This window comes from Opisthocomus hoazin, chromosome 7, assembly GCF_030867145.1.
Source record: "Opisthocomus hoazin isolate bOpiHoa1 chromosome 7, bOpiHoa1.hap1, whole genome shotgun sequence".
NCBI lineage: Eukaryota > Metazoa > Chordata > Aves > Opisthocomiformes > Opisthocomidae > Opisthocomus > Opisthocomus hoazin.
Genome location: NC_134420.1, coordinates 31,946,416 through 31,973,528, shown reverse-complemented (window position 1 = coordinate 31,973,528; position 27,113 = coordinate 31,946,416). Strand labels below are relative to the sequence as shown.

Sequence of the window (27,113 nt, the reverse complement as noted above, 5' to 3'; positions counted from 1 at the left end):
CCCAAAATCAGGGAACTGTACAACACACTGTTGTCCATATGGCTACACGTACATCTGATAATTATTTAGGAAGGGTGGGGGAATACACCTGATGATGAGTTTCTGTGTATTGTGGCAGTGATGTGTCTACAAGGCATCTTCTTGCTGGTCCTGATGTAGGGAGATCACAGATTTATTCCACCCTACCCTCCACCTTAGTCATTCCAGTTCACCTTTAATAACTCATGCCAGGACAGTTTTCCAAGCCATTTCAGGAACAACGCATGCCAATCATTACAGCTCTTACACCTCACACAGAAAATAAGCGGTAAAGAACAGAATATGTGTTACTTTGCCTCAGGGGTATTAAAGGCTAGCATCTGGAAATCATGCAAAGGCTTGGAGTGGTCAGCACAAAGTACTTTGTACTCCTTAGCTGCTGGGCCAGCCCAAGGAGATAGGTAATGATGTACCGCATGCTGTCTAATACCAGAAAAGGACTCTACATTTCAATGACTAAAATAACTCTTTATTTAAAAACTCATTTCCCAAAAAGCTGTTACATTAGATAACCTTCCAGTCATAAGCACATCGAATACTTACTGTTGCCTTCTATAGACTCATCCCTTTTATAACCTGTGTTTTTCTTGCCAAGTGCCATACTGTATTACATGAAACACAAGCAGTTTTCACTTTGAAAACCAAAAAATATGGGGTTCTGCAACATTACCAAACCAGATCTGGACAAAATACTGGCATGTGTAATACCTGAAGGCCTTCAAGAAAGAGCTTCTGTTTTTGCATGGGGACGGCAACAGTCAAACCATAACGAATGGGGAATCATCCTACATCTTTCACTTTATAATGCACATCATGCTCTTATCTATCATGGTAGTTTCTGGTCTCTCTATAAAATGGCAGATGGCTGGGGGCAAGAGGAAAGAATTAAAATGAAGGAAAAGTCACTCCAAGCTAAATTCATATGTGAACCTTACCACTAGGACATCATTGGTAATGAGGTGCTCTGGAGGGCCAGGACTGAAACGACAGAATCAAAAAGCAAGCAAATAAAAACTGTGTGGGTATCTGGTGGGTTTTTTTTAAATAGTAGTTTTATGACCTTTCCTGCTTAAATTGAATACAGTGTGTGAAAATTTGTTTTTTAAAAGGTATAATACATGATCACCTGCTAAGCACGCAAACAAAAATGTAGTAGCCAAACAAGAAGAAAGGCAGGACAGCCCACAAAAATACCAGTGCTTAAAACTATATGTTAAGATAGAGCAGAACAAAGACATATTGGTCTATGTGGAATCATATCCTGCTATTAACAAATGACCATATGACTTGCGGAAAGCAAAGACTACTTTAATGTCTTCTGCAAATGCGTATTAGGAAAGACATTTCTGACTATTCCAGATTATAATTTACAATTGATCACAAACGAACAGCAAATAAGAATTAGCTCCCACTGTGCTATAGGTGTGACTGGAAAACACAGAGGTAAATAATAGAAAGTCTTTGTCCCAGACATTTTACCTTGCAAGACCTATGTCACTGAATGGATGTAGCTATTTAATACTATGAGTAACCTCACCAGAGTCTACTAACAGCATCTCTCATTAAGGTCAATACTCCAACATCACTAGGTTACACACATTCATAAGTGCTTTCACATATCTGAAAGAATCATTAAAGTTATGTAGTATGTATTTGACTTTCTGCAAAGTCCAGGGTATTTTACCAAGCACCACTTCCAGCCTTAAAACTTCTATTGCAGCTGTAGAATGTATTTAAATGTAAATAACTAGGTTTGACTTCCAAGGATGGAGAATCCCCCACATGCCTTATAACTTGAATGGTGAGACATGTTCTTCTTATTTCTAGTCTGAATCTACTCAGTCCAGTTTCCAAGCACTGCATCTCATTCTGTCCTTTTTATATGTCTGGCTATGACTGCTTTCACATTTGCAGGAGATGCTTACACTGTCTCTTAAGGTATCTCTCATAGATCAATTAAATAGATTCTCTTATTTTCAAGTTTGTGGGAGAAAATAACCAGAAACACCAATGATTTCCTTCTGTAGCTTTTCCATGCTTATGAGTAAGAAGCCGTATTTACAGTTCCTTCTTTTAATCATGCAGTTAGTCAGTCTTCACTGTATGCCTTCTTTAGTAATGCTAAGCTTGAATATGCCAGAATGTGTAGTTTAGGGTTTTTTTCCAACCAAACTTGTGATAGTATTTAAAAGAGTGATAAAGTTTATCTTATGGATTTGTTCTCCTCCATACAATGTTGATTACCAGTTTGAGGGAGATGGTCTTAATTTTATTATTTGTTGATTGTATGTTTTTTCAGTTTAACTAAGCTATCGCCTAAAGAGTGACTTTTCTAATACTGTCTACATAACTCTGCGCATATTTCGTGTATAATACAAGATTATACATGATTTCATGTTTAATACAAGATTATACATGATTTCATGTATAATACAAGACAAGTTTTCTGGTCTTTTAGAAACACCACAGTGTTCTAGGCATTGTTCTATTAATATTAACAACTTGAAGAGCACCTCTTAAGTTTCACATTTATCTTGTGTACAAGTTATCATATGATGTCAGTGTTACTATATTTCCACAATCCGGATATACATGTCGAACAGAAGGTACAATTTGTGTGAAATACACTGAAAAGCAGAATTAGCTGGGGAAGTCAAGTTAAAAAAAGTTTGAAACTGTAGTTTCGGCTGACTGCTGGGAGGAAGAGTTAGAAGAAGTTCTTCTTTCTCTGAGATATTATTACTCCCTGCCAGAGTTATACTTTTCATCTTTGGAATTTTACTTACATTCTTTCCATCCAGAATTCCACTTCCAGACTTTCCCATTTCTTAGTGCACCTCTCTCTCTAAAAAGAAAAGAGTAAAAAAAAATATGTATTATTGGAGGCTGCAAGAATTTGGCAGTATAGACACACCTAAAAAGCACTTCCATGGCTGACTTCTCTTCTGCTAATGTTACCAAAAAAGCTGTGTGTTACCTCTTTCCAAAGCTGAGATTGCAGTGGAAACCACAGCTTTATGAAAGGCACAGAAGATTAATATTCTCCCATTGTGGGATGTGTAGAATTGGGCCCCTCACTACAAGAAGGACACTGAGTTGCTGGAGCATGTCCAAAGAAGGGCGACGAGGCTGGTGAGGGGTCTAGAGAACAAGTCTTACAAGGAGCGACTGAAGGAACTGGGGCTGTTTAGTCTGGAGAAGAGGAGACTGAGGGGGGACCTTATTGCTCTCTAACAACTACCTGAAAGGAGGTCATAGTGAGGCAAGTGTTGGTCTCTTCTCCCAGGTAACTAGCGATAAGATAAGAGGCAATGGCCTCAAGTTGCATGAGCGGAGGTTTAGACTAGATATTAGGAAAAATGTTTTTACTGAAAGAGTGGTCAGACATTGGAACAGGCTGTCCAGGAAGGTGGTGGAGTCACCATGCCTGGAGGTGTTCAAAAAACATGTAGATGTGGCACTTCGAGATGGGGTTTAGTAGGGATGGTGTTGTTGGGTGGATGGTTGGACTTAATGATCTTAGTGGTCTTTTCCAACCTATGATTCTATGATTCCATACATATTTCCAAAGACACAATCAGAGAGGGAAATCCTGACTGAAACAGAAACGTCATGGCTTTCTGCAAAGATGGTGTGCACGAGGGAAAGGCATTGAAGACCAGCAACAAATGTGACTAATGCCAGTGTCATTTCCATGTACAAACCATTTAAATCACGTTCACACTGAATCCAGAAAAGATGTAGCAGGCAAGAGCACTTTGGATTGAAGTGGTTATTGAATTATCATGTTTCCCAGTGACTCAACCACTGCCAGGCAGAGCATGGCACCAGCCTGCAGAGTCACAAGGAAGATCCATGTTAACAGCTTTCAGCTTTTGGGAAGTAGCTGTTCTTTTGCATATGGAGGGTCTCCTTCCTGCAATGAGCGTGTAGCGATACCTCAGCCACAGCTCACACAAGCCCAGGAGTTGTCACAGACCTATCCCTGCTTTGTTCTCCGGACAACTCTCTTTCATGGGCTCCTCAACAGAATACCAAAGATGTCAGCAGAACAGGCGTCTCTCTACTATGGGCTACAGAAATCTGAATCATCTAGGAAACCCAGCATGAACACCAACAGCAAAAGCCTGAAAGAATCATAGAATGGTTTGAGTTGGAAAGCACCTTAAAGATCATCTAGTTCCAACCCTCTGTCATGGGCAGGGACATCTTCCACCAGACCAGGCTGCTCAAAGCCCCATCCAACCTGGCCTTGAACACTGCCAGGGAGGGGGCAGCCACAGCTTCTCTGGGCAATCTGTGCCAGTGCCTCACCGCCCCCATAGTAAAGAATTTCTTCCTTCTATCTAATCTAAATCTACCCTCTCTCAGTTTAAAGCCATTACGCCTTGTCCTATCATTACATGCCCTTGAAAAAATCTCTCTCTGGCTTTCTTGTCAGCCCCCTTCAGGGACTAGAAACCTGCCATAAGGTCTCCCCGGAGCCTTCTCTTCTCCAGGCTGAACAGCCCCAACTCTCTCAGCCTTTCTTCATAGGAGAGGTGCTCCAGCCCTTTGACCATTTTTGTGGCCCTCCTCTGGACCCGCTCCAACAAGTCCATGTCTTTCCTGTGCTGAGGGCTCCAGAGCTGGACACAGGACTCCAGGTGGGGTCTCACCACAGCAGAGTAGAGGGGCAGAATCACCTTCCTCGACCTGCTGGCCATGCTCCTTTTGATGCAGCCCAGGATGCAGTTGTCCTTCTGGGCTGTGAGCACATATTGCTGGGTTATGTTGAGCTTCTCATCAATCAACACTCCCAAGTCCTTCTCCTTAGGGCTGCTCTGAATCCTTTCTCCACCCAGCCTGTATTTGTGTTTGGGATTGCTCTGACCCATGTGTAGGACCTTGCACTCGGCCTTGTTGAAGTTCATGAAGTTTGGACAGGCCCACTGCTCAAGTCTGTCAAGATTCCTCTGGATGGCATCCCTTCCTTCCAGCATGTCAACCACACCATACAGCTTGGTGTCATCAGCAAACTTGCTGAGGGTGCACTCAATCCCACATTTTTAATTTCAATCTCATCATTTAATTAAAGTGGTCAGTGGATTGTCTTTATGATTTTAATTATAAGTTGCCATTTAAAAGGAAATGTCCCTTTGTCTCTATGGCAAAAGTGGAATAAAGCCAAAAGGTAAGGAAGTTCTTTATTTTGATTATAAAAGATAAAAATGAGTATGCTCCCTGTTAATGTATTTTGCTCCCACAGAGATGGTGGGCATGAGAGAGAAGCTGCTTCATTTTCTGAATCTGTGAAAAGACATTAATGAAGTCAAAATTCTATCTGTTTTCACAGAATGGTAGGGCTTAGAAGGGACCTCTGGAGATCATCTAGTCCAACCCCCCTGCTGAAGCAGGGTTACCTACAGCAGGCTGCACAGGACCTCATCCAGGCGGGTCTTGAATATCTCCAGAGAAGGAGACTCCACAGCCTCCCTGGGCAGCCTGTTCCAGTGCTCTGTCACCCTCAAAGTAAAGAAGCTCTTCCTCATGTTCAGATGGAACTTCCTATGCTTCAGTTTGTGCCCGTTGCCCCTTGTCCTGTCGCTGAGCACCACCCCATCCTATTGACACCCGCTCTCAAGATATTTACAAGCTTCTGTGAGATCCCCTCTCAGCCTTCTCTTCTTCAGGCTAAACAAGCCCAGCTGCCTCAGCCTTTCCTTGTAAGAGAGATGCTCCAGCCCCCTCACCATCCTCGCAGCCCTCCGCTGGACTCTCTCCAGTAGTTCCTCATCTTTCTTGAACTGGGGAGCCCAGAACTGGACACAGGACTCCAGATGGGGCCTCACTAGGGCAGTGTAGAGGGGGAGGAGAACCTCCCTCGACCTGCTGGCCACACTCTTCTTAATGCACCCCAGGATACCACTGGGGTTCTTTACAGCCAGGGATGGCTCATGGTTAACTTGTCATCCACCAGCACTCCCAGGTCCCTCTCCGCAGAGCTGCTCTCCAGCAAGTCAGCCCTGAGTCTGTACTGGTGCATGGGGTTATTCCTCCCCAGGTGCAGGACCCTACACTTGTCCTTGTTAAACTTCATCAGGTTCCTCTCCACCCAACTCTCCAGCCTGTCCAGATTTCGCTGAATAGCAGCACAGCCTTCTGATGTATCAGCCACTCCTTCCAGCTTTGTGTCATCAGCAAACTTGCTGAGGGTACACTCTCTCTCTTCATCCAGGTCATCGATGAACAAGTTTTGATGGTAATGATATAAAAGGTTATCTTTTTATGCAGACCCAAACCCCACTTAACATGGAAGCCAATGTGGACAATGAGGCCTTGCCGATCTTTCCCCGTATTTTCAGTCCTTACCTCCGATTTCAGAGCAAACATCTCACGGAGTGTCTCCCCGGGTCTGATTCTAGCAACATTAAAAAGAACTGTGAACTGCATGTCATCTTTGGTGAGTGGATCTTCATCACACACTGCCAATTCTAAAACGTTCTGGTAGCAGAAGAAAATAAGTAAGAACTCTTACTGAGCTGCTATTACACAGAAACAAAAAAAAAAACCTATAGACTTTTGCAGCTGTTTGATTAGCACAGTGGTAAGAATAAAGAAACTTGCTTTTCTGCAGGAGTTTGCTAATGTGGAATACCATCATTAAACCCAACCTTGGGAAACTTACCATGACATAGAAGACCACAACCTATAACAGAGAACTCCCACTATCCTGAGACAGAAAAGATGTCAGTGCTCTACACCACACTGATAACCCACCCAAACACACTTACTCAGTTTCTTCATCCTCGAAGTTCCCTTAACTACACAGGGTAGGATTAAATTTGCGGTCCACACCACAGCAACTCCACTACACTTCCCTTACAACCAGTGGAGGGAAGCTGTTTTTAAATTAAACATCAAAAATAGCCCAGACGAAGTATACTATAACAGTACTTTTTTCTCTCAGGTGACAACAAAGCAACTCTGGACTAGCTCAGATGTAGGCATCTATATCACCAATGTCTAGAACTAGCTGAGGGGAACACTACTGCACATGTCTACTGTTTCATGCTAACCAGTCTGTTGCAAATTCTGTTACACAAGCATTTTCTTAATTTATTTATCACAGCTGATTGACAGGGTGTCAAGTGATGGTTCCCAGCTATTCAAAATAGTGAAATTTCTATTTTTTTACTACCTCAACGTCTCTCTGGATCCTAAAGTAGAAAGTCTCATTCCAGATAGGGTTGTCAGAATTCTTAATGGTTTTGGTCCGAAGCTTTCCATTTGAAGCAGATGGCAGCCACAAGCGCACATAACAGTCTGATGCAGACACTGCAGCAGAGAAAAATTAGATACCTGATGCCAATGTTATAAATGAAAAACAGGGCAAGGCCATGGTTCTGGGGACTAATAAATATTACATATTTTTTTTAAATAAGCAAAGAGACCATCGGTTGTAAGCAACCAAGGAAAACCATCTAATTCCTGGGTAACTAGAAATTGCAAATGTACACATGCACACACAAAGTAGACTTAGAGCCGTGTTTCCCATGTGAACAGAAAGAGGTATAAAAGGCCCCATTGACCATTCATCGGGCATATTCCCTACAATTCCAGTCAATGATGTTAAAAAAGTTTAAGTGAAACTAGAGCTAGATCCAAAAAGGTCTGTTAGGATGGTTACAGGAAAGTAGAACACATATTACAGAGAAGATCAGGGGAGACTGGCTTGTTCAGTCTAGCAACATAAACATGCGGAGGGGGCACGACGGCTGTCTAGAAGGGTTAGGTACTAGAGAAGAAGATCTGTAGCAGCTAAAGGACGGTGTGGGCCCAAGAACACAAGGGCATGAGCAAGTCGCAAATCTTCATCTCTCTTCCAGCCTACATCTACTCCTTATGGTTAGTGCAGTCAGTGCCTCGAGCAGCCATCCTTTGGGAAGAGCCGGGGTGGGAAAGTGCATTTACTTTGTGAAGCTTGACAACGGTGTGAAAGGAAATCTCCAAGGTGATGTCTTTCAGAGCTGGAGTCTGGACTTGACTGAAGATGTCTACTGCAGCCCAAGACGCCTAAATACTTCAGACTGGTATCAAGCAGTGAATAACATTGCCCCGCAAGGTTTTGGCAGGAAAGTGGAACTGTCCCTTCAATAGAGTAGATAGAAGAGATCATTGAAACTCAGAAATACAGGCCTTGTCACACTACCACCTTTCTAGTGTCCACCTCTGGACGTTGCTACGTGGCACTTGCCACAGGAGTAGAGAAAGCCCTTCGGATTCACTCCCTCTGATCTCCCTCGTGTCCAAGCTTGGCCAAGGTTGTGCTCGGCCCTCAGCTGTAACTCACGTAACTCACTGCAAAGTGGCGCTTTTTTGGCTGAACAGGTCATTTTTCACTAGAGGAATACACAGGCTCGAAGTTTCAAGAGTGTGAGAAAAGGCAGCTCAAGGTCTCTGTCCTGACTGAGGAACCCATGGGAGACCTCTGTAAAAATGGCAGCCAAATGTCTGCTCCATAGTACACCTTGAGAAGGAGCCATAGGAGGCTGTGAGGGTGAGATAATGACTTAATGAAAGCTGAATTACAAAAGTACACAAAAAAGCCTGTTTTGCCTCCATGTTCACATATGCTTAGGGCTGGATCTGCAGAGACACTTCTTAACCAGAAACTGTCAATATAATTTAACATGATTGGTCATCTGAGAACAGCAAATACCCCAAATGATACTGTATTTTAGAAGGCTTGAAATTCTCTAATTTACGTTTGATTATTGAATATAATTGATACATTTCTACAGAAGGTTCCTAAATATGTGGCCTGTGTGGCAAAATTCCAGTCCATTATATGATTTATACCAGTTATGAACATCAAAACCAAACAACTCCTAGAAGATTTACAGATTGCAGTGTCCTCAGAAGATCAAACTTCCCTTGTTGGCCCAGGAAATTCAACTGAGTGTCTTGGTTTTTACCAGTTCCCTGAAATACCACTAGATATGTCCTCCAATCTAAAGATATCTCAGGCATCTGATCTAATTACAGTTCTGGCATTAGTAGTTTTGTATTTATGTTTGTATTTATATATATATTGCTGTGTTTTCTGTATGTTCCTTGTGTCCCTTCAGAACTTAGGAACATCACTCACTGTACAAACTCTGGAGGTGACTAAAAACACAATCAAAGCACAACTCACACAGGTCTCTTGACTTGATGTTCTTAGCTTGTATGATTCTTACAGAAAGCATGTGGATGGGGCAAAACTTCATCTGCAGAGAAAACAAATGCAAGTTTTATCAGCTCAGAATACAAAAAATATGTATTTTGAACAGTACAGGCGACAGTCTGTCCTTCTGTTTGCCTGTTTGAAGTGAGGGGACCACCCTCCATTGGAAGTACACCATGTTCAGATGATAGCACGACTGCACACTGGGCTATTTGCTAAGTACCTTGAGTAACTGAAGACAGAGAAAGAAAACATGGATTCAGACAACAGTATGGAAAGCTTCTGTCGTCATCCTACAGGTGCCTACTTTCATGCAACCTGACGCATGGCCATGGTGATGGTTGTACTGCCAATCTGCCGAGGGCACTGTGCCACAAGAAGGTCAAAACTGGGCCCTTGGAAGGCAATACTACAAACTTACAGCTACCTGCCTCGGTCCCGGCACAGCGTTGACACTAGGCCAGGGCATGGTAGTTACCAAAGTGCTCCAAAAACTTCTGACTTTGTATCCCAATTAGGACTATGTTTTCGTGATGCTCATAAGTAGGCCAAGCTCACCAAAAGACATCTAGAGGAATGCACTACTGACTTCAAGTGAATGGACCATAGGCCTTGTAGAGACACTTCAGATGAAGAAAAAAGCGCCCTGCTTTGGAGGCGCAATATCACTGAATCCATATCATTAGGTATCTTGAACATACCTAATGGGAACAGAACCACTTGCCTTCCAGACACGACATTTATTTCTATCATAGACAAGCTATCATTGTAATGCTTATTTCAAGTTACTTGCTCCTAACTCTAACAAAGAATTAAGCTTCCCAACCTAAACTGGTCAGAAAATATTTGCCATTTTCAGAAGATGTTCTGATAAGCCTGAATGAACACACATATACAAACACATGACAATCTTAATAGTAAAGGTAGGAAAATATTTCCTTCTTTTTTCAAATTGGAGCATTTAAATTTCTTCTAAATTTTCTGTGAATGTTTTATCTATTTTTTTGCATAGTAGCACAGCTTGTCAGGAATAACAAGCAATAATAACATATGCTCCTGCTACCACTAATAAATTAAAATAGGGCCACACCACGCTGGAAGTATTTCATTAGTTTGAACAGCAGCTTAAACTACACACTTACCGAAACATCGTATCTATTTGTCTAAATGAGAGTATTCTATTACACTGTAATGAAATAATTTGACAGGTTTTTTTTCGAAAGTTAGCACCATGATTAATTTTCCTGACACTGAAATGATTAACTTTGGAGATACAGAGCTGGAGAAGGAGGACCTTGTCCATAGAAGGAGTCACTCAGTACAGTTAATCTGAAATTCTTTTAAAATGGATGTGTTTATTAGAGACAAGAATAGCCTTCATTCAGTTTCATTTAGTTTTGTTTAGAGGTAAATTACATCAAATGGATACCATTTGAACTGTGAATTAGCGTGTTCAAATAAAGGATTAATATTACATTTTATTATGTCACAAGTTACATCCTTTTTAAATTCAGCTTAATATTGAAGAGTCACCCTGAGCAGGGAAACTCTGTTGTTAAACCTACAAAATCACAGATTACTCTGTCTCTTGGCCTCTTAATGGTCCCTTGAAACACTTTTTGTGTAAAAATGCAGGACACATTTTTTCTTGTGTGACAAGAACTATTTCTATTATGTTTTCCTCCAATTTGAAACTGACATATTTAAAACATTCTGAGTTTAATGCGTTATGGACATTACAAATTCCAGTTGGGACACTTCCATATTATTCCAGTTGTCCATGGAAAGATTTTGACTTTAATTTTCCTGTGCAAATAGTTATTTAACATAGAAGTACCAACTGGAACACTCCGGCAGCATTCCTAGTGGGTTTCATTAACATGAAATATTGGATTATATAGGCAATTACAGAGCTGACTGTTTTTAATTAATATGTTAATTCTGTGTTATTTTGTAACCAACTTCCCCCTTGCTCAGCAGAAGCCCAAACCATTCTCATAGTTTGCCTTCACTGGAGAAATGGTTGTTGGTATACAAGTTGCTTTGAACCTTTGGTGATGAAAATTTCCTAACTGCTTATAAAAATGGTGCATTTGCAGTTCATCATCAAAGTACTCTCAGCTGAGATAGGTGTCATGTTTTCGTCCTCTCCCACTAGAGCCAGAGAGCCTCACTCCTCCTCCCTTCCCCTTTCAACAGCAATCATTTCCCTTAAACATGCCAACATCTGCCTGCTGATAGAAACATCATGAAGATGACTGTTCACTACTTTTGACTTGGTGCGGCTCACTCGTGGTGTTGTTGCAGTGTAAAAGATAAACAGGTTCAGATGAATAAATGTGGCCTTAATAAACCCTATGGGCTGTGCAAATACCCAGGGGAAGCCAGAAGCCATCTCACTCCTAAGACTGCAGTTACTCCAGCCTGTGGTTACTCCAGCCTGTGATAACCATTCAGAATTGGGCTAATTCTTTTTTTCATCAGAAAAAGGCAGAGCTAATTTTCTTCTGCAGTAGTCCAGAGTAGAATAATAGCGTCTGATCTGCATGGTCTAAAATAACATCCTTGCCCAAAAGTGCCGGCACTGCAGAATACCCTTCTAGAAAAAAATATTATGGCTAGAGATACCACTTGCTATTTTCACAACATGAAAAGCAACGTGTAATTTCATGATTAATGCAAACTGATAAGTACAGACATTGTATCCAGACAGCATTTGACAGTCTTGCACCTGTACTGGTCCGCTCTTTCTAGTTCTCTCCTCGAGAGAAACATGGTTTCCTGCATAGGCACACAGAGTAATGAAACCCCTCTGTAAATATCCAGAGTCTAAGGCAGCTTTCCCAGAAGCACATCATTCTATTTTTGCTGGAAAATTAGTAGTGCCACATTGAGGCCAATGACAGAGTCCAGGATTCAGCTACCTGTGTATGTTTGTATCCTAGACAATAACACTCCAGACCAATAAACAGTAACACGTCCAGAGTTCCAAAGACTAGGCTAAAAAATGCAGAAAAAAACCCACTAAAAACAAACTTCTTTTGCTTGATAGCATTTACCACTAAACAACATTTCTGTACTCTCAAAGCAAGTTTTGGGGAAGCCATTTTAGGTCTAATATACAGAAAAGTCAGCAAATAGGAGATAAAACCAGAATGGCAGAATTGCCACTCTGTCAAAGCTGTGTCAAACCTTAACAAACTGAAAGTTCACACCTGTTGCCAACATCTCATTGATTGTAATAATACACGTTTTCTGGCCTACTGTCTGACTTCCAGAGAATAGTCATATGCCAGTCAGCTTCAGGAGGACACATAATTCTCCTATTTACAAGTGGTTGGTTAGTCACTTCAAGATTTTATCCCAGAAAGACAACTTCGAGAGTATGAAACCTTCTCAAAGCTCATTAATAATGAGGAGCCTACCAAGACGGTCTTTGGATGGTAGTGAACAAAGAAAAACCTACCAACAGTTCATATCTTTGATTTCACTCCTTATTGCCCCTCCTTGCTGCTCCTATAACAAGATCTCATGGCTACCTTCACTAGAAAGTCTTCTACGGGATAGCTTCCGCAGAGCCTGGCTATCTGGGAACCTCCTCCCATCACCACCTCTTTTTTCTTTTTTTTTTTTTTAAAAAAAAAGAAGTCTTTGGTTTGTACACGTTGGAAGGCTGACTGGAATCTCAGTGTTTTCCTGCCCCTGCACCAAACCTAAGCAGTTCTCTGAGCTGAGTTATCACCATGGGATAACACCAAATTTTATTAAGCTTTATAATGAGGACTTTTCTCTCTGTTCTTTGACGTTCTGTAAATAGCTGCAGGATTTATCACTCAGCTTTATCAATATCTTTCAGACAGGAATAATTACTTTTTCTTTCTCCAGTGTTATACTAGAAGGTGTAAAATATCTTATGTGCAAGATCTCACACCAAATGTAATCATTTGGCATATTCTTACCATTTATTTTATCTTAGATACGGAGGATTTGGTTTAACTACAATTTGGCAATGTATCAAATCAAGGTTAAAGCTATAAACTTATAAACTGTAAAAAAGCTTCATGACCAGCCTTGTTCCAAAGCGCTCTCTTCTACATAGATTCTTTAACATCTAATATGGGCTGAGTTTATTAGCCCCTCCATCAGTGAGAATACTGCCAGCAATTTGTCCTTCCAACCACCTGCCTATTTTCACTAAAATTAGAGGAATGCAAAGTTCTGGTGGGAAAAGCAAGTGACTGAAGAAATATGCAAAACCAGGAGAGGGGATAGAAGGAGACAGCATGACCATGAAAGCCTCATTTCCCTTGAGAATCACAATTATCCAAAATCTTATCATTGGAAGTTGAACAGTTAGTGAGTAAATCTAATTTGCTTTTCAAACATTTACTGTAATTTCATGTTATCAGTGACAGATTGTTTCAAGAGTCATTGTGGATTTGGGATGCATCTCCTCTTCATATTCACTCATCAGTCACTTCTTTACATGTATGAGTGGGTGCCTCGGGGCTTTGTATTGACAGAATTTATGAGTATTTTACAACACAAAAATTATTCTGTAGTTCTCAAGATAAAACAGCTAAAGAGTGATTATTCTTGTCTGATCTAAAGAAAAGACCCTGTTAGAAATATCAAAAGCATTCCCAGTAAGTTGTAAATTAATATTGTCCATCACTCCTGTGTCAATTTGGTGGCTTTTTTAAACAGCAAAACTTTTAGTAGGTCTTCCTAGATAGCTCAAAGTATCCACACTTCTCTAAACAACTTGCGCCTTTTTGATATAAAAGAAAAAAAACCACACAAATCCACTTCGCTCTGATTTCCATATCTATTTACCAATTTACACGTACTGAAAAATGCATTTGCCTGACAGAAAGGCAGAGCTACCTGCAGTATTGAATGAATCCCCTTCCTTGGGAACAGAAGCTTGCTTACCTCAAGCTATGCTTGTACTCTAACCTCTTGGCAGTGTTGGCTATTAACCAGGAGTATGGCTATACACGTGGAATAGCAGTTGCAGTCTCAGGACGAAAGGCAAGAACTTTTGCTGTAATTGAGACTTTCTAGATAAAATTATACCTAAGCTATCTATTCTTCTATCAGATCCAGAATTATATTATTAGATACGACACTGATATTTAAAATTGATAGCTAATATTTACATCTAAGATAGATAGATAGATAGATAGATAGGTCTAGATCTAACAGGCGGATAAATTAGATACAAATTTTATCCAGAAAGTACATTACATCTACAGTTTATATTCTTTGCCCTGAGCATCCAGTGTTTGAAAATTTTTAATCTATCATTTGAGCTATCTGTTCAAGCTACTGATATTTTCCTGAATCTTTATCCTCACCTGCAAATATTACCATGGCATAAGTATAATAAGTATTGTTTACCCTTAATGATTAACGATTCTCTAGAAGCCATAGCATGTAACATTGCTTCTCACTATATTTAAAACCCATGAATGTTCATATTTCTTTTATTTGCTGCAAAATTTGACACAGGGTTTGATATGTAAAGAATGGTTAGTTGTATATAATTTACATATTGCATTTCAGGCACCACGTCCATTACTTTGTAAAGATATACCTGAGAAAATAACTCTCATCTAATAATTCTGTTGATTTATACTAAAAACCATCAGTTAAAATCTCTGAATGGATCTTGCTACTAGAAAACTCAAGTTCAGACATGAAATACTTCCACTAGAATCACAGACGCTGTAATCATTACATTAAAGATAGCTAAATCAGTTGAAGAGCTCATTAGAACTCTTCCCCCGAGCTAAAGTAATATAAATTATGCTTTGTTGCTAGAAAAAACTGTTGGGTTTTTTCAGCTGGAGCAAGCAACGAACATGTGCTGTCCCGAGAAAAGTATGCAGTAAGGCTAAAGCACCTTGATTTTTACAGTGAGGTAAACTCATCAACGCCAGCCCTCTCTTCCTTCCCGGTGTTCACTCCAGCATGTACACCTCACGATAAAAGAAAAGGGCCACATTTTTGCTGCATTTTCGCTGAAGCACTCTGACATATTAGTTACTGTGAGGAAAACGATAAATTGGCAAAGTTCAGGATGGCCCTGCCACATCGCACAGGCAGCAGTTTGTCTCTGCTCCTCAGCAGATGCAAAGAGGAGGGAGTTTGCCCGCGAGAACTGGAGCAGGGAGGTCCCAGCAGCAAGGTGCCGGGCCACAGCAAAGCATATAGCTGCAATTCTCTTACCTTGGCTGGTGGGCTCCCCATGACACACAAGATGGTGACAGCAACAGAAAACCCAGTTTGGGTAATAGATCTGTCAGCTGACAAACACGCTCTCAGCTTGTTGTTGCTGCTGCAATAGCCTGAAGGACACATATAATTTATACAGTCGCTGAGCTCCACCCTCTGCCTCCTCTGTGTGGAGAAGAGTCTGCCTATGTCTGAGAGGGAAAGAGCTACGATGTCAGAGGTGAGAGGCAAGCTGCAGTTACCACATCTTTGCCTGTCAGTTTATTACCTCCCACAATTTGTTATTGCCCCAATATTGTCCTGCCAGGTTTTGGGGTGGATTCTGCCATGTTCGGAAAGTCTTGCTTCACTCCCCATCTCTTCCATCCATCTAGTCAGTAGCTGAATTTTCAGTAGATTTTAAGTTCTTCTACAAAATATTCCAGAAAAAAATCGAAGGGACGGGATAGCTGAATCTCATCTATTAAAATATCTGGTGGGAGACCAACCCACTTCTGAACGCTCTTTTCAACTCTTTCTACAATAGGCACTTGTTTTAATATCTTCTTGGGAATCTTTCTGCCAACCAGTAAATAAAGTCTCAAAGTACCTGCTGGATGATTACCTGGCCAATCCAGAGATTCTGGTGAAATTGAGATAAATATTGGTAGGGAAAGGGAAAGCTGCATACTTTCTGGGCTCTTCCACTCTACACACTTCAAGAAGAATATGACAACTTGACACCTCCAAGCTTCCCATCACCCACCCCCATGGGATGCCTGTCAGGACATTGCTCCAGACAATCTGTTCTGGTTATACCTTAACCCACACTTGCAATTTCATGTTGGACGTTGTGCAGACCCAGACTTGGAAAAGGTCTGGAGCCCACCATAAGTTTGCAGTAAGATGTGTCCTCTCCATGGGACAGTAATATCAGATAGGACCAAGCCTCACCAAACAGCCAGTGGATACTTTACACTGATGGAAAAGAAGAGTGTCAGGAGTTCATTTTCATTGAATAGTAGGTATGAGTTTGGCTTTTGGCAAGAGAAGAAAAAAAATGAAATGTAACCACAATAATTATTTAGGAAAATAGGTTTGCCTGAAATCTTTGCCTTTAGATTTTTGCTGAAACTCCGGGGCACACTGTGGATCACTTTTAAACTAGTTTTTAAAGCATTTTCCACAAAAAAAAACCTGTTACCACTTGAAAATCAATTCTAGTCAGATCCTCTTGGGTTTATGCAAATGACAACAAACAGCTGAAACTGACATTTCACAAAGACTCAGCTGTGGCTGGCAATGCAGTCACCAAGCTAAAGGTGAGGACTGGATGCAGGCTTACCCAAGCAGGAGGGCGAGAACTTGAGTGCTTAGTTAGGTTGCCATTTTTGAAATAATGAAAAGAAAGATCTCTCAAATAAAGGTCTGCTGTGTATGTGCAGCAAATCAAAGGCAAGCTACAAAACTCCCAGAAAAAAACAGCCAAACTCATCAGAAAGCAATCTGGTGTTCAGAGCACTTAACCATGCAAGACTTGCACTCCCGCAGTAACATTGTTTTGACAGCTTCACTTGGGTATTTTTACCGAAGCAGTCAAGACTGTGGTGCAAGCATTCTTCTCCATGTCTGCTTGGACACAGGAGCCTGTAGTATCCCATTTCCAGACAGAAGAAAAAAAAAGCGGAGAAAACCAGAAAAAAAGCTCTTCTTCAGAATCGAGTTTTGGTTTTCCTCCTTGATATTGCTGTTGCAGCTTTGATCACAGCTTCTGCTGCTGTAGTGAACTGAGAGACCAAAATAGTAGACTGACAAATTTACCTCCTAAAGAGAAGGCAAATGGAAAAACAGCCAGAGAAAAATGAACTCCACTCAAAGAGGGGTATGTCTGCCTGGAAACAGAGCAACACATTAAAAACAGAACAGCTGCAGTGGGGACACCTAAGTCTTAATGGAACAGGAAAGAATTAAAAAGGATCCCAGAATGTCTTTAAATCAGGGTGCAGAAGATATTTTGGAGAGCTATGGAACTAATTTTTCCAATAGCCCCTCCAAGAAATTAATGTCTCCAGGAAATCAGCATAGCCAAAATACATAAAACATTTTGTGTTGCTTGTCAGCAAGTACACTGACAAGTACCACGTCCATTTCCTCCTGGACATGAGGGAGATGGGCGACATGATGTCAGGCCTTACTACAGACACAAAAAATGTACAGCATGGGGAAAGTAAGACAGTCGACTGCATAAAGAACGAAAGACAAAACTGAAAGGTTAAATGTAAAGCAAAGAGGGCACAGCACTATGCATTTGGGAACTAGCTCCATAGTAGGCAATATCTTCAAGGGGGTACAGAAAGTCCTCCCCTTCCTCTTGTTAGATGGAGGACATAGGCATGTCAGGCTAGATTCAGAAAATATAACACTGTATCTGCGGTTTCAGCTTGTAAGAGGCTGTTCAGGAAACAAAGAGAAGAGTGATTCTAGAAAGATTTCACAAGTTAATGAAGCTGGTCTCATTCCACCTCTATGACTGAACCTTATTTCTTTTCTGAATTAAGAAAGTACTTGGAAATAAGCTACAAGGGAAAAAAAAAAAGATAAAAAGACGTATCAAATTACACTGAGGTTGAATTGCTTCATACACTACCTGTTGGCACTTGGATAATGCACACAAGAGACTACGTGAAACAGAATCACAATGGAAGCAATGCAAGCCCATGCTGCTCCCAGTATGCAAGAAATAAAACTTAATTAATACAGTGTTCAGTTTCATGTAACTTACCCAGTGGGCTGCTCACTAACCGCCCTTTGCAAGAAGCTGCTCAGAGTCACCGCTGAGCTGCCAGAAACCGGGCAGCAGAGTGGTAGCAACTCTAAATGGCTGTGATTTGGATTATCCTACTGCTGGCATAAACTTGAAAGCTAACTGGGATAGAACTTTCGAAAGGTACTGAAGACTCATTTTGTGGAGTTCATTATTTACCCCAGCGATGGCAACAGCACAGCAAAATTTCATACAAACATGTCTCAGTTTTGGTGTACAAAAAACCACCCTCAGGGAAGCACTGCCTTCATAGTCCTTCCATGCTTGATCCTAACAGCTTCACAAGCAAAGATGGCAATTACTGAAACACTCCTATGAACATGAATCTCCTATGATTTTGTTTGAGAACATTTGTTTATTCATCCCATGAAAGCTGATAAGTAGAGATAAGTGATGGATCTCCCCAGTGCTAGATGCAGCCGCACCATTGAGGAGACAGAGGTGGAAGACTGCAGCTTTGCAGAGACTTCTTGTTATGCCACAGAGTGACCATGGGAGATGACAGTCGCTTTCTCTTTGTCTCATTAAACCAGCTCGTACCCTGTTCATCTCAGTGGCTAGGTTAGAAAAATTATAGTAGTCTGAGAAAATATTTCTTTATAGTCAAATTCAAACCAAAAATTTGCCATTGGAAACTATAAGCTATAAAGCAAAGCTCCAGAAAGACCAGATTTGGGGACCTTCCAAAACTGAAATATTTAATTTTGAAATAAAAGCTTTTTAATTTTTCACTGTTTCCCCCCTGCCCCATTATTTTTTAGAAAAACAACACAGATAATTTGAAATTATTCTAGATCTTTGAATGCTTTCCAAACAACCATTTTCAGCACACCTGATGTCAATGAGAACAAAATACCGAGTTGTCTGTCTGAGTAGCAGTCAGGTGATAGCAGTGTTTGTAAACGAACCGTCCTTCTGGCTATCAAGATCTAAACCTGTTTCAGAAAAGTAAAAGGTGCTATATCCTCTTACCTATCTCCTGAACCACTGCAATCTTGAATAAAGATATTATACAGTAAAGCCAGTATCACTGGCTCTTTTTCCTGGCCAGAGTAAGAGCTACTAATTTCCTTAGATATTTTGCAGGTGTGGCACTAAATACAGCAAGATAGTGATCTTTGCAGCTTCAAGATGGGAGGAAGCTGCTTATTAGGTACCTGGGGTTTCTGAGGAGTGGAGTGTTATCCGTCCAAGGCACGTCAGTGTAAAGCCACACGTTGAAATCCACTGTGTTTATGTTTAGAAATTGTTCTTTTATTTTAAACCAAGTGATTGCAGAGCATCTAATTGAAATAATTGAGTAAGATACTTCAACGTCATTCCACTCAAGCCAGTTTCTGAGACCTTTATCTTCAGATCTTATTCAAACAGTCTGACACTGATGTCAGTATGAAATTGCTTGAGCAAAGACCTCAGAAGAGTTAAGTAAGTATTACACTTCACCACTTGACTGACAGGAAGATGACTTATGGTTATGGTATTTAGCTTCAAATTTTCAAGAGAAGGGTTTCAAAAAGAAGTCAGAAAGTTTTCCTAATAGCACAACTGGGAATGCACCCTGCTGAAAGCACTCTCAGCTTTACTCCAGCAGTATGAAAGCAGTTTTCTGTCACCTGTTCCCCTTAACCCAATGTAGAAGGCGGACAAGTGTGAGCAGAGCGCCTGGCACCTGAAACACACAGAGCATCTCAGTCTCAGGAAAGCTAGCCTGTGCCAAGGCAGAGTCATCCATGGAGCCTGATACTATCTCTGAATGTCTCTATGCATGCACATTAGGTCAGTTTTAATTCTTCTGTTTCAGCAGCACCTAAAATGCAACACTTGACTGCAATTTTAAATGCTTCCATTCTAGTAGAAAACTGATTTTTTACAGGCATAGATCTTTTTTAACCTCTTAATTCATAGAATATCTTGAAACTTCTGAAGCTACTAAGATTTTTCTGCAATGCTTCTTGAAACCTGAGAACCCAGAATAGAAATTCACACCAAAGCCAATAGAAACGTATAGCCTTCAGCTTTTCAATGAACAAGGGTGTTTTTAACCTTAGGCCTCCAACATCCATGGCTTATGTGGCAGGTGAGAGATGATACGGCCAACAAGCTAGAAAATTTTTATTTAAGTCATGAGAAACATTGAGTCTGTTCAGAGCAGAACATTAAAATAAGCTACCTACACTGCCTCTTTTGCCAGAGAATCCAGATCTATGTGCCAAAGGTCCAAAATCGAGTCTCCTGGGCCTAGCCAGGGAGAGTCCAAGCTGGAGGAGATGCACTCACTCAGAGACTCTAGCTTCCAGGGGTAGAGATCTGATGGAAGACTAGATTTCATATGGTGACCTCTCCCATAAATACCTCCAGGAATCAAGCCTCATCCACAGCCTGCCAATGCAGCGGAGCACAAACCAGTGATGGTGCCTTCTTTGCAGCACACACAATTTGTACTCTGCAATCTCTCCCCATGCAATAGATATGTTGCGAAGCGGCAGAGACCCTTGCCTTGTATAATTCAAATCCACTAATTGTTGGTCTTCCCTACTGTGTACTCACACACATACTGAATGCATTTGTCAGCCAAGTACTAGCAAGCACGCTGTGAACCACAAAAAGGTAAGATGTCCCGTGACTTGCCTGCACCAGTGCTGGAACTGGAATGTTCATCCCACAGAGGAAATCATGCTGGCACATCTCCCCTCACCCTTTCCAAAAAGGTTTCACTCACATGTATAAGAAAGGTTTTGAAACATTTCTGAGCTAATACCTCCGTTCACATGCCAGGACCCCGCCAATGTAGCTGCTTTGCTACTACATGGGTGGCTAGGCAGTCACATGGACAGGCTAGGAGCTTTGAAGCTTAGAGATCTAGGAAGCAAAGGAATTGGCCAACAGCTGAAGAACATCTAATAGGCAGCTCATCCAACTGCTGGCCAGCCTAGGGGGTAGCCACTGGTAACTGGGAGAACCCAGCAGTGTCTTGGCATCACAGAATGGTAGGTAGCCAGTGGAACAGGCCAAGTGGGTCCATGAGGTTTATGACAGCCTGACAACTTTCCAAGCAGGTTTCCATGAAGCTGGAGAACCAGCCAGCCTGGCAATACAGAATCCAATCAACATTTTCAAAAGCAGAAGTGTTGCATCAGAAAACTTATGATCAGCTCTATTCATCAGACATCACTTCCTCACATATGCTAAAACTGTGAATGGGAAGAACCTGACTGTTGTTAACACACCTCATACTTCTTCCTCCTCCTCCGACTTGATACACAAACAGCTGACAACATGGACAGATATGTGGAGCACAGAATTTCACACTACAAAGCACAGAATGCCTTGTGCAACAACTGCTCGCTCTTGCTTACAGGAAAAAGATGAGGGAGGAAATGAGAATGAAAATGGTAATGTACCCCCTGCTCCATTTGAATACTCCTTGGCTCTGTCATAAATTCTCTGCACATCTTAGGCAAGTTAGTGAACAATTTGTAGTGTGAAATGAAAGTAGCAACAGCCAGGTCACCTGAGATCAGGGAAACTGGGGCAATTCAGAGGAAAGACAAACTACAAAAGCAAAGAAAAATTCTCATGATTTTATTGTTACGGAATATCTCTGATCCTTCTTCCAAATAATTATCATTTGAAAACATCCCTTTTAGACACCTTCCATTTCTGAACCCAAACATTGTATACTGACACTGTCAATGTTCAGAGAAATTTAGTGTATTCCCCACTAAGTGTCTGTATCATAGGAGACATCATTTTACACATGGTCCAGAGAGCATCAAAACGTCTAGCAGCCATAACATGGGGCAGAAATGTGTCCCACCCTCTGAGTTCATGCTTTAAGACGCTTCTGGTTCTGCAGAGGACATCATCTAGTCTTATGTGACTCTGAATCAAATTAAATGAAAGCTTGTATTACATGATTACAGATGCAGCTAAATGCTGTTCACTTGTCACCAACAAAACATCTTTCAACTCTGTGGGGAATAACCTGGGAGTCAGAAAGTAAATTACTGGTTTTACTGGGCAACAGGGACAGTCTGTAAGAATTAGTGAGCAGGACAGCTTAATTTTCATTCAACATACTCATGTACTAGGAAGCCTATATTAGTAACTTCAACAGAAAATATTACAGTATCCACTGCAAAACCAAGAAATAAAGATACTGCAAATCTATTTGATGCTTTCCTAAATGGGAACAGATCTTAACAGCTGTCTATTAACAACTCTTTTCGTACCTAACATTTTGAAAGAAGAACTGTACAGATGAACCCATGCCAATCCGTTTCAGCCTCTAGAGACAGGAACACCTATTTGATTTCTTAATTCTAGTTCTGGTTGTGATCATTCAAGCTTCATTTCCTTCCTTCTGACACATATACTCATCACCATTATGTGGTCTGGCTGTGTCATGACAGTGTCTAACACAAAACATTCTGACAAAAGAGCATCTCAGGGTTTTTACTGCTACCTGTGTGGTGCCCAGCACAAGTAAAATCCTCATCTCTTACACTACGCCTCCTGTCCCTCACCACTCCAGACTACTGAGGGGATCTAATCAAAATTCAGCCAGTCAAAAATCAACGTACAGTAAAATTCTGAAAGTTGAAAGTTGTCTGTTTGCTGTTGGAAAAAGATGTGCTGAAAAGATTCAGAGACATCTTCCTGATCTGCAGCTACTGAGAATTCATCAGCAGGTTTTGTGGTTAGACAACACCAGCTTTTCTGCTACCCATTTAGTAGTTATCTCATGCATTTAAAAAGTTCAAAGCTTTGATCCTCTCAGACACTTGCAGATATTCCTCTCAGAAACAGCCTAACTGATATTATCAGGATAATCCACAGTTAAAGTGCCGCCTTAGGTGAACAAGTGTTTGATGAATTGGAGCACAACCAAACAACACACAAAGGAATACGCACAAACATCAGCCCAGTCTCCCCTCTCTGCTCCCCATGAAAACCAAACATATCACATTTCATTTGCAGGCTTAATTATTGTTTAAGTCCTGTCCTTTTACTTCTGTTTTCTCATTTGTGTTGGTGTCTGCGTTGGTGTTCATATGATTTATTTAGATTGTAGATTTTTTCTGAGCAAGTTCTACAGCTTATCTGGGAACTTGTATCACTTTTAGCAAAATGGGGCTCACTTCTCTGTTGACTTTGCAGTGCCACAGTACCATAAATGACAACAAATTCTATTTCTGATCCTTGAAACCTGTGTTACAGCAAAACTATGTATTTTCCCTCCTGCACCTTCCTTTCACATTGTGACCCACGACTTTTCTCAGCCTCCACACCACATTTCCCTCCCACATGATAGCTAAATTTAAATCAAGACTGGATGATTGTCCTTTGTAGCTCAATCAGACTTTAGGAACTTGAACAGGAATTATCGAGAAAAATACATGCATTGTGTAGGTCAGACCAAATAACCGTAGCTAGCCTTAGCTTTAAAAATCTCTTTTTCTCCCATGCATCAAGCTTTTCTTCACATTTCAAACATATATTAGGAGCCTGTAGTTGACTAATATCCATAGGCAGTGATGATCTATGTGCTTTATAAAAAAGGTTCACATGAAGAGACAAACTGTTCCCATTATTTCAAGGAGACTCACTCTGTTGTCTAATGTTAGAAACTAAACACCATCGCCGCTGATAGTGTATCTTTTCCAGCAAATATAGAGTAACAGAGCTTCCCAGAAAATATATTGCACAGGACAACATACAAAAGCTTTCTCAGAAGGATTCTTCATTCCAGGGCCTGGGGTTCATAAAACCACAAGGGGAGGAAATAAACCCTTCTCCTTCTTCCCACCTTTCTGCCCTGAGCAAACATTTTGAGGGCAGTTCCTGGAGACAAATCTTCAGGGATTTCCTCAGCCAGTTTCCATTTCTTATTCGTATTCCTATAGTAGAGGCACTAGCCCTTCATTTGCGTCTCATATGTGTCAGTGGGTTTCAGCCTTTCCTGTTTATAGTTTATATACCATCATGGCAGCAGTGCCATTAGGATAATTATAGTTATGGTAGAACTCCCTTGTACACTACCAAGGTGCATTTTGTGTCTAGCTACTGAGGTCAGCAATTTCCAAGATTTGTGGAACAAGGACAAATTGTTTTGGCAACGTGCCTGATTTACTCCAAAGTTCACCTGTACCACCTTCTGCTGCAGCAGACCCCATCTGCTTTGCTGCATTACCGTTCAATGCTACTTTCTGCACTGAAGAAGAGCCTTAAGCTCTTCTTCCCCCAGAATGAACCATATCATGTTTTACCCTCTGCAGAAGCTCCCATACCAAGGGTCACCACCAGCACAGAGGCCAATGGAGAATTCTTCCAGGTAAGATAATCACAGAAGCAATGGTGAGGGAGAAAGGGGAGGAATCATAGGCCAAAAATCATATTCAAATAAGTGTTCCTAAATTAGTAACTTTGAACATACTTCTAAGCTGTTGTTACATTGCAAGTAACAAGAGGAAACACAACATAATCTGCTACTCACAAATGTGTTCTTGTCTTCCAAACCCACCCTGGGTGCTGTTGCTGCTTCTTCAAGAGAGTCACATACTCCAGGGCATCTCTGCTCTGCTCTAGCCTGTGAGATCTGACAGCCCGGGTTTTATTTAGCGGTTAGTGTCATGTCACATTCAAGGCCAGTCTAACGCAGCCATTTGCTGAATTTATACCATTGCACCAAAATTCATACCGAGACACCAGAATTTTCATAGCCATGCTTTGTAGGCCTCATAACTCTAAATATGGTTTGACCATGCATTTAAATTGAAGATACGGCCATCATAACATGTATATTACAAGTGAACTCCTGGCCCAAACAAAATCAGTAGCAAAGCTATCACTAAGAAATATGCATCTTAAAACAGCACTATCATTCTCAGCAGCTATGCAGAGAGTAAGCTTCATACAAAGCAGAGCAGCTGACTTAGGAAAAGCATTGCAACTACCTAGTGTCCTAGCAATCAAAACAAAGCACCTTGCACTCTACGTGGGTGGTAAGTCATTGTCAGACATCTATCCTTTCTATAAAATCTTAACCTAACCTACTCAGACTATCAGGATGTTAGCATAAGGCTGGCTACTCCAGGCTCACTTACCATTTTACAGAGGAAACAGTGCACACCAACACTTTTTACTGCATGAGATTTTGCAGTCTTTCAGTATGCACTGAGCCAGATATCATCTTCTTGGCTAAGGCTGATACTGTATCTGTACACAATTGTTTTCCTCAGTGTTGCTATAGCTGTACATTATGAAACTCCTTAACCACCGAATACATCAGCTTTTGGCACAGCGGTCTCGAGCAGGTGTGGTAGCAAAGCATTCTTCAGGACTAGGGGGGATTAAATGGCATTATGTGGGTCTCAGGAGCTGTAGTTTATATTGCTCTGAGCTCCATAAGCCAAGTTTCCTCTGCTCAGCAGAGCCAAATAATGTTGTGCATTCAGATATACAAGACAGAAGAACAGAAGAAGGACTATGACTAAAATGTAGGATGAGTCCAGCGCCACTGAATTTTTAAATCTCTGACTTGCAACTGTTTAAGATAAAGCTTTCCATATAAGCATGCTCCCAAATGCACACATCTGGAGAAGAAGCACTAAAACTTTTCTGATGTATTCCAGGAAGGCACAAGCAGCTGCGAAACAGATGCTTTGTATAAAATATCTCCCTCAAACACTCCTACAGCGAAGCTTCCATGACCTTGCCATTTTTGCGGAAGCATCTCCTTAGATAATATCACATTGCTGGGATACTAGGAAAACTTGGAATTGCTAAAGGCTTTCTTGCTAGAGGTATTGCTGCCTTAAGACACAGTGACACCACGCGGCCAATTGCTTAGCCCAGCAACAACATGCTAACGGAAATGCCAGTGTACAACTTTCTCAGTTTTCTTTTACTTTATCAAATTTAGCTTAGGGATGCTCAGATGCAATTATATTGACCGGTGAGAGTAAGCTTGGATAGAACAATTGTCATGTGAACAGCTATACAAAACCAAAGTCAATGACCATTTGTTCAAAACTGTTCAAAAGTCTAACATTTGCAAAAATGTCCTCTGAAAACACACCTGTAAGTCCAGCAAGTAAACACCCATAAACCCAGTTTGCACATGTGCCAAAACATCATATTCACTTGGTAGATGCAAGCAACTGGTAGACATGTGATTCTACGTTCTCCTCGAAAAAGTGCACCTGGAACGTGCACCTAACTATCTATGATTTAATTCTACAGCAATATCACCAAAATTGCACTTAATTTTGAAAATTGGTAGATTTTTTCCTTGCTTTCATGGCTGGTTGTCCTTCCAAGTATATGTAGATACCTCCGTTTATTTTTACAGACATTCCTGAGGGAAGTATTTAAATCTGTAAGTGGGAATATTGCTGCTACAAATGTTCTCAGCAGTTGTTATCACTCTGTGTTATATAATATGGTGACTGCTGTGATGAATCATCTCTCCCTACCACAGTTCTTTTTTTCCAAATCAAGTACTGCACATTTGAAAGGTACAGCTAATGAAGAATAGTAAGAATAGGGAGACTTCTTTGAAGGAGAGACACAAGAGACAGGCAGGCAAATAGGCAGATGAAAACTGAATACAGATTACTTACATATCCCTCAAACAGAAAGAGAATAATGGATTAAATAAGCTCTTCGCAGAGAATATATTCACTCAGTACTACTACAAAAAGATTAATGTTCAGTAAGAAATGTGTATTTTGAGGCAGAGCGCAGAATATCTTGCTCTCAAGAGCAGAAAGGAAGGGAAAGCGTAACAAACGTGACTGTCACACAGGCTTTGCAAAGTCA

The 27,113-nt window shown here is 41.0% G+C and overlaps 1 protein-coding gene across 2 annotated transcripts in view; it reads right to left on the bottom strand.

The window, feature by feature from the left end:
* The window catches only part of LOC104328175 (cytosolic phospholipase A2 beta), a 56,399-nt gene that overhangs the window by 20,070 nt on the left and 9,216 nt on the right, over nucleotides 1–27,113 (bottom strand). Inside the window, exons 3-7 of one of the 2 annotated variants that reach the window (XM_075427394.1) lie at nucleotides 9,218–9,290; nucleotides 7,220–7,356; nucleotides 6,391–6,522; nucleotides 2,826–2,884; nucleotides 975–1,017 (exon numbers count right to left, since the gene is read on the bottom strand). In XM_075427394.1, the coding sequence (XP_075283509.1) occupies nucleotides 975–1,017; nucleotides 2,826–2,884; nucleotides 6,391–6,522; nucleotides 7,220–7,356; nucleotides 9,218–9,290 (444 nt within the window). Of the gene's footprint in view, nucleotides 1–974; nucleotides 1,018–2,825; nucleotides 2,885–6,390; nucleotides 6,523–7,219; nucleotides 7,357–9,217; nucleotides 9,291–27,113 lie in introns of those variants that run through there. The other variant, XM_075427395.1, reaches the window with a different exon arrangement.